General features: G+C 37.7%; 1 protein-coding gene across 1 annotated transcript in view; it reads left to right on the top strand.

Moving 5' to 3' along the window:
- Positions 1 to 13,198, top strand: part of ABCA12 (ATP binding cassette subfamily A member 12) — a gene marked incomplete at both ends in the record, with an annotated part of 179,106 nt that overhangs the window by 61,689 nt on the left and 104,219 nt on the right. Inside the window, 3 exons of the mRNA XM_082840648.1 lie at positions 7,212 to 7,303; positions 9,388 to 9,494; positions 12,143 to 12,319. Coding sequence (XP_082696774.1) covers positions 7,212 to 7,303; positions 9,388 to 9,494; positions 12,143 to 12,319 — 376 coding nt within the window. The remainder of the gene's footprint in view (positions 1 to 7,211; positions 7,304 to 9,387; positions 9,495 to 12,142; positions 12,320 to 13,198) is intronic.

The raw sequence follows: 13,198 nt of genomic DNA, 5'->3' as shown, positions 1-13,198 counted from the left end.
GGTATTTTATTGAGCTCAAGCTCTATATTGCTGTATATTCAGTATTTTCTCTAAACTACCAAGTAATTGGAACTTAATTTGGAAAATGATGTACAATAATAAAATTGCATTAATGATATTCCCCACCATGCTATTAACTTTTATGCTTTATAGCCATGCAGTGAAACTGGGGCATGGTTACTAGGTAAGCCGTTCCGTTCCATACTAAGTAAGCCATTGCACTAAATTACTTCCCTTTGGTGAAGAAAGATTCACCAGCATAGCCTCATTAAGAAACAAAACAGTCAGGGAAAAAAAAAATGCCGTCTTTGGCTTCATCAAAAGAGGCCCACCTGGGGCTTCCCTGGTGGCGCAGTGGTTGAGAGTCCGCCTGCCGATGCAGGGGACACGGGTTCGTACCCCGGTCTGGGAAGATCCCACATGCCGAGGAGCGGCTGGGACCGTGAGCCATAGCCGCTAAGCCTGCGCCTCCGGAGCCTGTGCTCCGCAATGGGAGAGGCCGCAACAGTGAGAAGCCCGCGTGCCGCAAAAAAAAAAAAAAAAAAAAAAAAAGGCCCACCATGTTTATTTTGAAAGACATGATCACACTCAGTCACTACTTGCTGGCCAGTCGCCAAGTTTTTTCATGCGTTTTTGCATTGGCACCAACCTTCTGTTATTAATTTCATATTTTTCTTAAGCATTAGCTTCAGGATGAGGTGCTTTAAAAAAAAATTCAACACTATACTCAGCATCAACTGTAACTAGCTGTCTGAAAGAAGAAATGATTACATTTATGATTTTTTGGCCCTTAATGCACAAGGGATGATCCAGCATCATGGGACATACCCTTGTGGTCCTTCCTCCCTGCCCTGCCTCTAAGAACACATCAGAACAGTGGGAACCCCTGGCTGTGCCATTGCTCACACAGCTGGCAAATGGCAAAGATCATCTTGCAGAGCTCACAGGGTCATTATTTGGAGAAGCAGTTCAACATTCCTGCAGCTCCTGTGGGGTATTGCCTCTGTGGATTTACTCCCTATCTCTGTCATGTCGACACTCATCCATGACCTGTGTTTTCCAGATTCATACCTCTGCTCCTATTGAATGGCTCCTACAGAACTTGAAACACAGCTAATCAGATTCTATTCAGGGAAATTTTTAAAGTGCCAAGACTTTTGTTTAATACTGAAAAATATGGATGTGTTTAGAAACTGACCTGAAGGTATTATTGGTAATATAAGGGAAGTGGAAGTAAAACAGTTATGTGTCCTCATTAGACTATAAAGATGAGGTGAGATGTATAAGTCTCACACTGTATTAATTTCAGAGTAATTATTAACCATCTAGTAATCATTTTAGTGAGTATTCATATAAAAATAAAGGTTAAAATTTCATTTATCAAAAACAAAGTGGAAGGAAGTCTTAACTGCCACACAGGCAAAATTGTTAATTCATTGAGTTAGAATGTATTGAATGTGTACCACCTGCTGGAGACAATGCAACTCACTATGGATACATAGATGACTAAGGCATATCCCTATATAAACTTAAAATCTAGTGGGAGAGAGAGAGAGAGACTACTAAACAGGTAAATTAATCTATGACGTGGTAAATGTGATGAATATTTGTTTAGTTCTCACTGTGCCCAGGACGTCAGACAACAAATGGTGAATAGTTACACAGACACCCTGAGACATTGTTTCTGCCTGAGGAATATGCATCTGACTGTTGGATATATTATTGGAGTGGAGAGAGGTTTGGGTGGGGAGATATCAGAAGAGTTCTCCAGAGACCTGTGTGAGTAAGATCATTAAGGACAGATGGGGTGGTGGTTACCAGACTAGAGGAAGGTGTATTTGAGATAGGCCATAAAAAAAGAATCTCAGAACTTAATAAAGGAAAGAAATCAATGGCGACCCTTGTAGAGTCAGTTTAGAGGAATAGGCAGGTAGCTTTGCTGCTGACTGTGATGGCAAAATGACAGATTCCCTTGTAGTGTTGCCACATTAATCTGCCTGTGTCAGGGCTAGGTAGAACATAATATGTACAGGGTCATCTGAAAGCTACTGTGATGTTATCTCCTCCTCTATATTCTACGTGCTTCTGATACACCTGTACCCCCAAGGCATTTCCTCATCTGCCCATCATGGTGCCTTTAGAAATGTATTAGCTCAGATATACATTATATCTCCAAAGTCCCTCCAAAGAGTATAAAAAATCCTAGGACAGAGCAACATATGAAGGCATTTCTAAATCTTAACACCTTAATGATATAGATTGTTGATTGGTAAGTGAGCTACCTAGAAGAGAGGTGTATGTTGAACATGGGCAGGCAGGGGTTGTATCTGAAGCATAGATGACCCTGAAGGAATGAACATCAGAATGAAATTGAAGAAAATAATGAATAAAATTAAAATGACTTCTTCTTGGGGGAGTCAGGAAGGACAAGCGTATCAAATCACTGAGGAGGCCTCAATGCCATTACAACATTCTTATTTGTACTTAAAAGTCGGTAATGAATGTCATCTGAAGCTGGAATCAGAACTGGGCCTGGAGCAGATTTCATGCCTTCTTTCCAGGTGTCACTACATACCCGTATAATTGTAAGTCTGGGGAAAAAGGGAAAAAATATAAAAAGATTAATCCTTAAAGACAAAAAAAGAATGTCAGAATTTTCTTTTTAGGATTTGCCATATGTGTCTTTCCTGGAAGCAGTTCCTTTTAAAGACAGAATTACCATGGCACACATGGATGCCGCCCACACAGGTAGTCTTTCCCACTCACAGGAAATACAGAGACATTCAATATAAGTGCATAAATCCTACCGTTGCAATGATATCTATAAATGTGACATTTCCCCAATGTAACTGTTGGTAGACATGTCTGAGAAGAAGTAAAACTACTCTGAGCCTAGTTTCCCTCCTGGTATCTTAAATTTAACATTTTGAATCCAAGATGTTTCCCTTATTAAATTCCTTTTCAAAGTAGAGCATTATAAATACCATAGAAGCAGACTCTACCTCTTCAACATCTTAGAGGCAGGCCCTTAGCCATCTCCGTGGTACTGTACATGTGGCTGGGTCCAGTAAAAGGCAGTAAAGTGATGCCATGGGCCACTTGGAGATTTGACTCAGGCTTTCTTGCCTCACCCAGAAGGTTGAATTCTCTGGACTCAGGTGAGCCTACATGCTGGATTCAGGGGCATCCAAATATTGTATAATGCCTTAATATACCTCCCAGAGACATCTAGTATGAGAGAGATTCTCTGAGACTTTCTTAGAGCTATTCAGAGTTCCTGAATAGGATTTTTAAATCTCCTGAGTTGGTCCTAGAGAGTGGGATTAGGGAAGAGTCATCATTGAATAAATCCACTTCTCTGTCACAGCCTAGTGCAGGGTTTCTCAATCTCAGCATTATTGCTACTTGGGATCAGATAATTCTTTGTTGTGCTGTGCACTGTAGAATGTTTAGTAGCATCCCTGGCCTCTACCCACTAGATACCAGTAGCATCACTCCCGTCCAGTTGTGACAACTAAATATTTCTCCAGATATTGTCAAATATCCCCTGGGAGCAGGGGAGGGAGCACAAAATTGCCCCCAGTTGAAAACCACGAGTCTAGTGAAAGTATGAAGAAAAAGATTTTAAGGTAGCAAGAGCCATGAATTAGGTTATGATTCTAGGATGTCGCTCTGTAAGAAACACAAATGACCACTCTAATTGAGCACCCCCAGTCATGTGTTGTCATCATTCCCTAGGCATGTCCTTACTTAGCTATTACCATTAACGTATTATAATCCCTGTTTTTTTTATTTGACTTGCCCATTATATTACATATCGTGGGAATTTAATAAATGTTAGTGAGTTTATGGATGAATATGGTGGATAAAGTGTAAGATTGATTATATGTTTGTGTCTGTGGTGCCACCTCTGGTGTTTCCTCTTCCAAAGACCTTTGCAGAACCAGGTGTGCAACAGTGGAGGCAGGGCAGGCTATTTAAAAAAAAAAAAGACGCTTCCTTAGCTGTCAGTTCTTCCAAGTGATATTCTTTATTATCTATTATTCAGTGCTTGCCATGTGCTAAACATCCTACCATCTGCCAACACAGTGCACTGTAAATAGACTTTTCTCAAGCATTTTACAGTCTGAGGAGAAAATTGATCATTACTTCAAATGGAAAATTCCTCTTATGAGTAAACTGATAAGGAAATTAAATAATAAAATGAAGAAAGGGTTACAGAATTCTGGGTAAGGTACTTTCCCTCTTCCCACCTCACCAGCCAGTGCTCACTGGTTCCAGATTATGAATGATAAGGGTGCGTCCATTTGGTGTCCAGAGATCTTGAAGGTTCTAGTATTGTAAGATTATGTGGGGAGTATAGATACATAAGTATGGGGCTTCAGCTCCATACCGATGGTGAAGGCTGTGTCTTTGTACCGTCTTCTTTGTGGGCACTTTGACAGTTAATATTGGTGAATGCCTATGATGACAGGGCCCAGAGAGGCACTTGTTAAAGACATCTCACCTAGTGCTCACAACAGCCTTGCAAGATAGGTGTATCATTCGTAATTTGCAGATCAGGCTGAAATTTTTTAGGAAGAGGCAGAGCTGGGATTCAAAAGATATCTAACAGCTCCAAAATTCTTTCTTCTACATCCCAGCAACACTGTCTCTTTTTATTTAATCAGCCATCCTATCTTATGGTTCAGTGCCGTGCTAGGTGTTTTGAATAAAAAGAGCATCATCATGGTGCCTACTTCCAAAGATGTCACGGCCTAAAATGGAAAAGTGGTAGGAATAGGTACACAGACAAACATAATACACTTAAAATTTATGTAAAGTAAGTAAGTACAAAATGCTTAAATTGTGTAAAATGATGGAAAAGATACTGGTTCTCATTCATCACTCTAAGAAGCATAGAGTTCTCTGTCTATAAGCATGGTCGAGCTAATTAGAAAGCTCAGAGATTACATTTAATTCAGTAAGACTGGATACCTTCCTGTCCTCCTTTAGTAATTTAATAGGGAGTCAAAAAGAACTAATTACCTTTGCTTGGGGGAGGTAAGCTGTATTTCAACTTAGAGCCTTAATTCATCTTTTTACCCACAATGCTTGATGTTGCACATTTATTTTGTGGTTTCCATTTTAAGAGTTGACAGACAATAGTTACGTTGAGCAGTGGCAGAGGACACATGCCATGACACTACACATTGTAAATGCAAAGCAACACTGGGGAAAATTTGCAGGAAGATGACCAGCAAAGCACGTGTGAGATCCCATGCTCTCTCCCTGACAAAAGGCCGTGCCGGGACCACCTAAAAGGAGATGAACCGCCTCCCCACTCCTGTAACATGGGACTTGTAGGCAACCGTGTAATTGTGGGCACTTCCTGGTCAAGGACGGGTCCTGTTAGAAAAGAGGCCTCCAGAGTTCCTTGTCTGGAAGAGCCATTTTCTGTTGAGCAAGTTCAAACCTGTTGAGCCAGCAGCTTGCTGGGAAGGGGATGAACGTGTTTTGGCATTGAAAGAATATTTGAAGGAATAATTTTCGGGCTCTTATCTGAACGTGGGAAATGGGCAAGGTGTCCCCTGTAGAGATGATGCAGCTTTTGCTTCTCCAAGCTCACACTTCCTTAATTTCCCATCACCTCGTTTTTGTTTCTCCCCCACTCCCATTTATTTTTCAAGTCTCTGTTTTCTCTTGCTCCTTCTTTCTTCTTTTTGATGTTTGTCCCTCTCCCTTTGGTTTTTGTTGCTGTCCCTATTCCTTAAAAATTTTATGAAGGCAGTTTTTCCCTTTATTTCAAAATGTGTTGATATTCAGTAGTGTTTCTTACAGTATTTCAAGCTGAACTAAAAAAATGTCGAGAAAAAGAAGAGTGAACTTGACTTTCTCAAACTTTCTAAAACTTCTGTTTGAGAGCAGGAAAAAGGTTCAGGTCATTTCTTATTTTTATCTGAACAGTTTTCCCATCCAAATAGTCAGCATAAGGAATGTAAGAAGATTTAGGGGAATACAGTCATGGTCATGAATAATTCAAATATACATTAAGAATGCAGAACTTCTAGAGCAACCAGTACATTTTATAGAGAATATTGGAAGAACACTAGGGAATGGAAACAAATATCACCCCTTCTTATCATTTTTATTAAAAGGACACGCTGGGAAAAAAACAGATTTTTTTTTTCCCAATTATAAATCATAAAGTATCCTGGAACCAGGACTCAGATCTTGTTTCTAAAAAGGGAAGTCAAATCGAACCACAGTAGCAAGCAGAACTTCTTGCTTTTCCACTGTTATCTTTTTATATCCATTCTTATGTACCGTAAGTAAGCTTTTTATAAACAATCAGACAAAATTCAGATTATTCATTCCAGACATCTGGACTTATTTCACTCTTGAAATAGATATATTTATTTTAGACACTTACTTTAGGAATATCAAGTTTTCAAGAAAATATGATTATTTCCATTTTAATAATAATAAACTAAACAGGAAGCAATTTTTTTAAAAGAGGGTTACTGAATTGTGGAGTGGTCCAATAATATTTTCTTCCAAAAGCTGGTGTGACCATGTTGTGCAGAGATTGCTGGCACCACATGCTATCATTACAGCCTTGATACACTCAGTACAATTAAAACCCTGAGTACATCATTATTTCTTTAACACCTGGTGCCACCTGTAATGACACCAACCACAGTGCTTAGCACAGACTAGATATTCAATAAATGTGTCTTCTCCTTCTTCTTTGAATCGGTCTTGCAAGTATTCATCTCTGACAGTCTTCAAAATGCCATCTATAATTTAACATAGAAAACTTCTTTTTCTTTTGTGGTTGACAAATAAGCAGACCTTGATTTCAGTCTCTGAAGCACCCTTTGACTACCATCTATTTGGGATCCGCCATCTTTTTAAAAGAAAAGATATATATCATAAATATTTTCAGTATTTAGCTCTAAAGTCCTTTTTTCTTTCTATAAGAGTGAAGTAAAAAATAAGTATTTTAAACCTTATCTAGGCCATTTTCTCTGAGTAAAAATTTACCTTGTAGGAGGCCTTATATATTCATTGGTATATGGTTAGGTGAGTTTTGTCATTAAAATCCTAGAAAGTAGATTAAAAATTTGAAAGTCCTAGGAGAGCCCTGGAATCTACCATATAATACATTGCTGTAACTAACTGAAATTAATGTGAGTGAAGTTATAGAGTTCTTGCTTTTTCTTCTCTAGTGAAATTCTGAGAAAGTCATCCAACCTGGAGAAGGACAGCAATTTATCACTCCAGAGCACTGAAGTTCCAGAAAAAAGGCACGCATCACTGGGTAAGCTATCCTCTTCTGCCCAGTTTAGAACAGGCCTTTTGGAACAACCAGTAAAGGTCTAATCTTTAAAAGTTATACTTTTAACTTTTCAAACAAAGATGGAATGCCTAGAATATCCCTAAGAGATCTAAATATTTCCTTATGGTTGCCTGAGTGTGGTGGTGCAGTTATGCAAAGGTCTTGAGAATAATTGGAAATTAAGTTCTTACTGAAGCACTCTCTAGGAGCAAAACCCTAAATGGTACTATTATAATGTTGAGAATTACACGCTTTCCCAGAATTGACTAGGGACTCTTCAGTTGCCTGCAATGAGATAACACTGGGATGGTTAGAATGCCCATCAATAAAAAATGTTGGATAGAATCTCAGAGATTTGTCCAAACTTTATATTTTACAGATGAGGAGTATGAGGCCCAACAAGGTTAAGCGCCCTCCCTGTCCCATCATCCAGCTGACCTGGTACTGGAGCAGCTGCCAAGATGGGACTCTTCTAGCTGTAGTTTTCTTCCTCCCACTCTACCACTCAGCATCACAGTCATTCAGCATGCTGTGTACTTCTTTCATTCACAGCTAGGCCAGTGGCCCTGAGACAGTAATGTGCAGAATACCCACAGGCTGAGCTCCCTGAACCTTATGTCCAGGTGCTTTTGCTGCAGATGGTCTTGAGAGACACTCGTTAGAAGCCACAAATTGAGAGTAAACTCTCAAAACAGCAGGACTGTTTTGTATTCATTGGCAAATATTTATTGGGTGCCTGCTATCATGTAGGCACTGTCTTAGGTACTGAAGATACATTAGTGAACAAAACAAAGATTCCTGTATGTCAGAATATGATGGGTGATATGGGGGAGAAAAGGAACACCTTTAAAAATGCCATGTGATATTTAAGATTCTATGATATTAACATTCCAATACAAGTTGATGGACCAAATGAAAAAAAGTCCTTTGTTATTGAAGTAGGAATATGGCAGTGAGTGGTTTTGAGGAGTTAACGTGCTGTTGTCAATGATCTCTGGGTGTTTGGCTGAGTGGTTACAGCACAGTAGAAATAAGATCATACTGTTGTGGTCCAGTAAGCTTTGCTTTGCTCAGTAGCCACAGATTATGTTTCTTAGCCTGGCCAGTCATCTCACAAATGTATTGCTTTGGTCTAGAGGAATCAGTTGCTTTGGTCTAGAGGAATCAGCCCAGTGAGCATTTCAAGCATTTCATTCAAAGCATTTCATCATTCAAAGCATTTCAACATCATCAGCATCATTCAAAGCATTTCAACAAAGCCTAGGCCCCACTGATGTTAGGTCACTGTATCTTTGAATATTAAGATTCTTTGTTGTGAGGATAATAAAGTATTTCTGTACACAATTTATAAAAGTGAACACACTGGCTTAATGAACATCCATGCTATAGATCTGAACATACTCTTCCAGCTAATGCTCCTAACCAGGAACATTCTGCCACATTATAAATAGTACTGGATGAGGCCACTTTGGGAATTACTTAATTAGCATATACTGTAGTCTGGACTAATTGCTTTCTCCCATTTATTTGATCTGAAACACCATTCAAAAACCACTTTGGGGAGGAGAGAATTTATGATCCTAAGCAGATTTTAGCCTCCCAATTGAATAATTAAAAAAAAAACAAAAACATTATCACCAGATGTGCGTTGGCAGATCCTTTGAACAGATGCTGGGTGTGATGGATCTGTGGAGCTGGTGGAGGCACCTCAGATCCTCTAGGCCTGAACAGAAATGACTCAGTCTATTAGGCAATAATATTGGTGATAAAGTTTAACGATATAAACTGGAATGAAAGCAAATGACATCCAAAAATGATTGGAAAAAACCCCAAAGCAGACCAAAACCATCACAGTTTTATGTGAAAGGAAAAACTGATGGACTTTGCCATTTTGCCAATATGAAACTTTCATGGAAGATGCATATTTGAGCATATTCTTGCTGTGGAGTACATGAGAGCATAAGTGATATTTATGGATTCTTATGTGAACCTGCCTGTGTGTGTGTGTGTGTGTGTGTGTGTGTGTGTGTGTGTAGTATGCTAATCTCTTCTTTCTTTTACAACAGCCACAGTATTTCCTAGTCCACGTTCTGATTTGGAAAGTGATGGAACATATACTTTCAATGGTAGTCAAGTGCTTGCCTGGATCCTTAGTTTGGAAAAGGTAATTTCACTCAGTTTTGTATGGACTCATAATAAAAAGCAGGTAAACAAATGCCTCTTAGATTAATAGAGGAATCTTCCAAATAGGAAGCGTATTCCCATTTGGAGTAATATCTCCGGGGATTCTTTTCTTGGGAGCTCTTTCATAAAAAGCTTAATTTTGAGGCATTCTAAATTCCTTAAGGTCTTGGATATTTATTTACTTCCCTGTTAAGTCCCTTAGTTGAACTTAAGATTTTCATTTAGTAAAAAATAGGGTGGCATTACATGTGATCTTTTAATTTCCTGAAGCAGGAAAGAAAAAATGCTGTATGAAAGCAGATGAAACTTTAACACCCATCAGACTTGCTGCCTCATCTATACTAATAATGCTTTTGGAAAACTTAGAGCTGTAAAAAATATCTCCCCAAAGTAATAAAATCCCTTTCCTTAGCGTGGTTTAAAGCCTACCTATGGATTTCCGTCTGTTTACCAGTCTTCCACTTTAAGATTCCAGATTGCAAGATGATAAACATCATTTCTGTCGGAGGTGTAAACTGGCGACCTGTGAGCTATATGTGTATGTGTGCACATATACAAGGCTTTTGAGAAACTGAATTTGAATGCCTTTAGGCAGAAGAGGTACTCTTCTGTCAGCTGCAATCCCCACTTTTCCTTATTGTCTTTTATCCAACCAGATTCATACATTTAAGTTATTTGGCTGGCCGGTGGACATTTAAATCCTGCTTTACGTGCTCTTCAGAAATTAAGAGGAGATCGTTTCTAATATTTTGCCATGGAGAGACTACTACTCTCTCTCTCTTTCTCTAACTATCTATCACACACACACATAAGAATTTTTAATAATATATCCATGTCTTATGTAGTAGACGTTTCTTCCATCTGAAACATAGGGACATAACTCTGGTCTTTATTCATATATTCCTGTGACCATAACCACTGCTGCTTAATATGTGTCTATTAGTTCCCCTTGAATTAACATTCTGTATAACTGAGGCATCTTGATAAACTTGTTTATGTCAGTAAGCCAAAGAACAACACAAAAATGTATGTCAGGAAAAGGCACCATACCTATCAAGGCAATTCAGCCAGTGCTGGTTGAAATATAAGACTTCCAGGGTCAGTCCAGTCTAGATTTTGAAAGTCTAGTTTATATAATAGTTGAGGTACCTAAAGCACCCTGTGTAGCTGAGGAAGCCCCACCATGTGCCCACGTAATTCCAGTATAAAGCCTCCACAAATCATGCTAGGGTGCAAACTAGGGAAAGTTATTTTATTCCATTCTGTTTCTTCTATATTGGTTCCTAGAAGCAAACAGCCTTGAATTGTATAAGTTAAATTCTTTAATAGCTAGAATAGCAGTGCTATTCTCAAAAATACCACTTTATTGTATTGAAACTCCCAGGTTCTCTTTCTCATATGGAATAAAATTTCAGAATTTTGTGAGGCAGCACAGAGTCATGTATCCGATGGAGATAAGTCAAAAATGAATTTTCTATGTATAGATACATATTTTCAGAGTAGTTGGAGCAGAAAAGGGATGTAAAAATCAGGATCACATATTGATGCCTCTGTCAGCAATCTCTCTGATTCCTTTTTCTTTCTTTTTTTTTTTTTTCTTTTTCTTTCTGTTTACTGCTTTCTGCAACCCTTGCAAGAATAAGTAGAGAAATCATTCTGGGGTGAGTTTATATGTAATGTTAAGAAAGAGATGTGGATGAATGACTAGAAGACCTGGCACTTAGAGTATCTCCTGGAATAAGTGGAGCCTGTCTTGTTTCATTACATTTAGAAGTTGAATCACTGGAAGGTAGAGTGTAGATTTTGTGATATAAAGGGAGGATGAAGTTAGCTAGCCCTCACCTCACAGTTTATAGTAATTAATTACTAGGAAGGATGCATTAAATATTGCAACTAACTGTAATTGGCTCTATAAATATCTAAACAACTTAATGGTGAATGTGATCAATATTATAGATGAAAATAGTGCTGCATCTGTTAACTGGTCTGTACTGTGAAATATATGGGGGACTTCCATTATGAAAATGCTTTCCAATTATTGCCTTTGATAATTATATGCTTGTATGTATTTTCATATATGTGTTTTCTTTTTGCTTTATATGCATAATTCTTAAATGAAATAATTGCTTTGCAAATGAAACATAATCCATGTTTTTCCACTTCTCTAAACAAACACTGTTGGTCTTGAGACTAGACTCTGAAGCTCTTCCTTTTTGGAATTCTTCCAAAGATCCTGGCCAATTTCCCATGAAGTGTCACAAATTATTAGGACACCTAAGTCTGCTGTTAAATGTCCAGGAAAAGCTTAAGATTTTTAAGCCTGAAGATTTTTGTGAGACAAGATCTAGTACATTTAGGTTGTCTAGTCAGAGACAGGAAATGTGTTCAGTTTAAGAAATCATATGCAAATCTTTTAAATCATAAAGATGACAAGAGTTACCACATTCACACATTCTCTCAGTGACTTTTCATGGGTAAACCCAATGTATTTTAGTGTTAATTTAATAGTTGCTATAATGCAGGACCTTAAAATGGCTATTATGTAGACAGGTCAGTTTCCTTGATGACTAGGATATGTTAATATCTATATTTACTAACATTATTATACCACTCTTCTCACACACATTGCTTTTACAGCAAAATTCGACTTCAGAAGATATACGAAGAGAACTGTGTGAGAGCTATCCAAGATATACTGCCGATTATGCCTTCTCTTGGACCACTCTAGGGAAAAATGTTTTTAACATATTTTGCCTGTCCAACATGACCCTTTTAGAGTCTTCTCTCCGAGAACTAACAAACCAGTTCTCTCAGGTGAGTGCAAATATTTTAACATGATCAAGATCTCATAAACAGTAGAAAGAAGTGTATTGTTTCCATTGTCGTATACACAAAGTGACTCAAAATGAATCAAAGAGCAAATTCATAGCCCACATGGACTAGGAAATGCTGACTGAAATGTTGGCTCACCTTTGGCATGAATTCCTCGCACAGAGATTCACATACAATGTCTAATTCTAAGTAATATGTCTGTTTGCTATTTAAATGTGCAGGATTGAAATTATGTTAATGTTGAACCAAAAATATTGCATTATGGTTAATGTGGAGACATCTTTGTAGATGAAATTTGACTTTGCTCTATGGTGAATGAAGATTGACTGTTTTCTCTGAGATATTTTATTTAAGTGAGATTACTCAGGATACAATGTAAGTTTAATAATTAAACTATCAGAGCCTTATAACTCTCAGAAGTTAGAATAATGGATAATCTTTAAAATGTTTCTTCTAGGGTCAAACCCAATTTACAAATTTGATTTTTTATGAAATAATATAATCCCTCTTTCCCAAATATTATACATTAAAACCAAGAACTTTATAATATGGAGTGCTAATGACCATTTTATGCTAGTCTTAAATTAAGATGTGAAAATAAGACACTGATAATCTTTTTTTTTTTTTTTTTTTTACTGATAATCTTCTTTTAATGAAACTCCACATACAATGAAAGTTCATAAAAATATTCAGACTTCTCTCAAAATTTTCTAAACAGGAATAAATGAAACATGTCCACATCTAACATTTTTCCCCTTGATTCTCTGAATTTTATTGTCAGTAAGTGCAGAATGCTTAAATTACTCTTTAGTAGTCTGAGTTTTCCAAATGAGCTAGAGACACTGTTATAATAACCCCAAT

This window comes from Leucopleurus acutus (genome assembly GCF_964270905.1).
Source record: "Leucopleurus acutus genome assembly, chromosome: 6".
NCBI classification, from domain to species: Eukaryota; Metazoa; Chordata; class Mammalia; order Artiodactyla; family Delphinidae; genus Leucopleurus; species Leucopleurus acutus.
The sequence above is the reverse complement of the archived record's forward strand: the minus strand, read 5'-3'. Positions and strand labels throughout refer to the sequence as shown.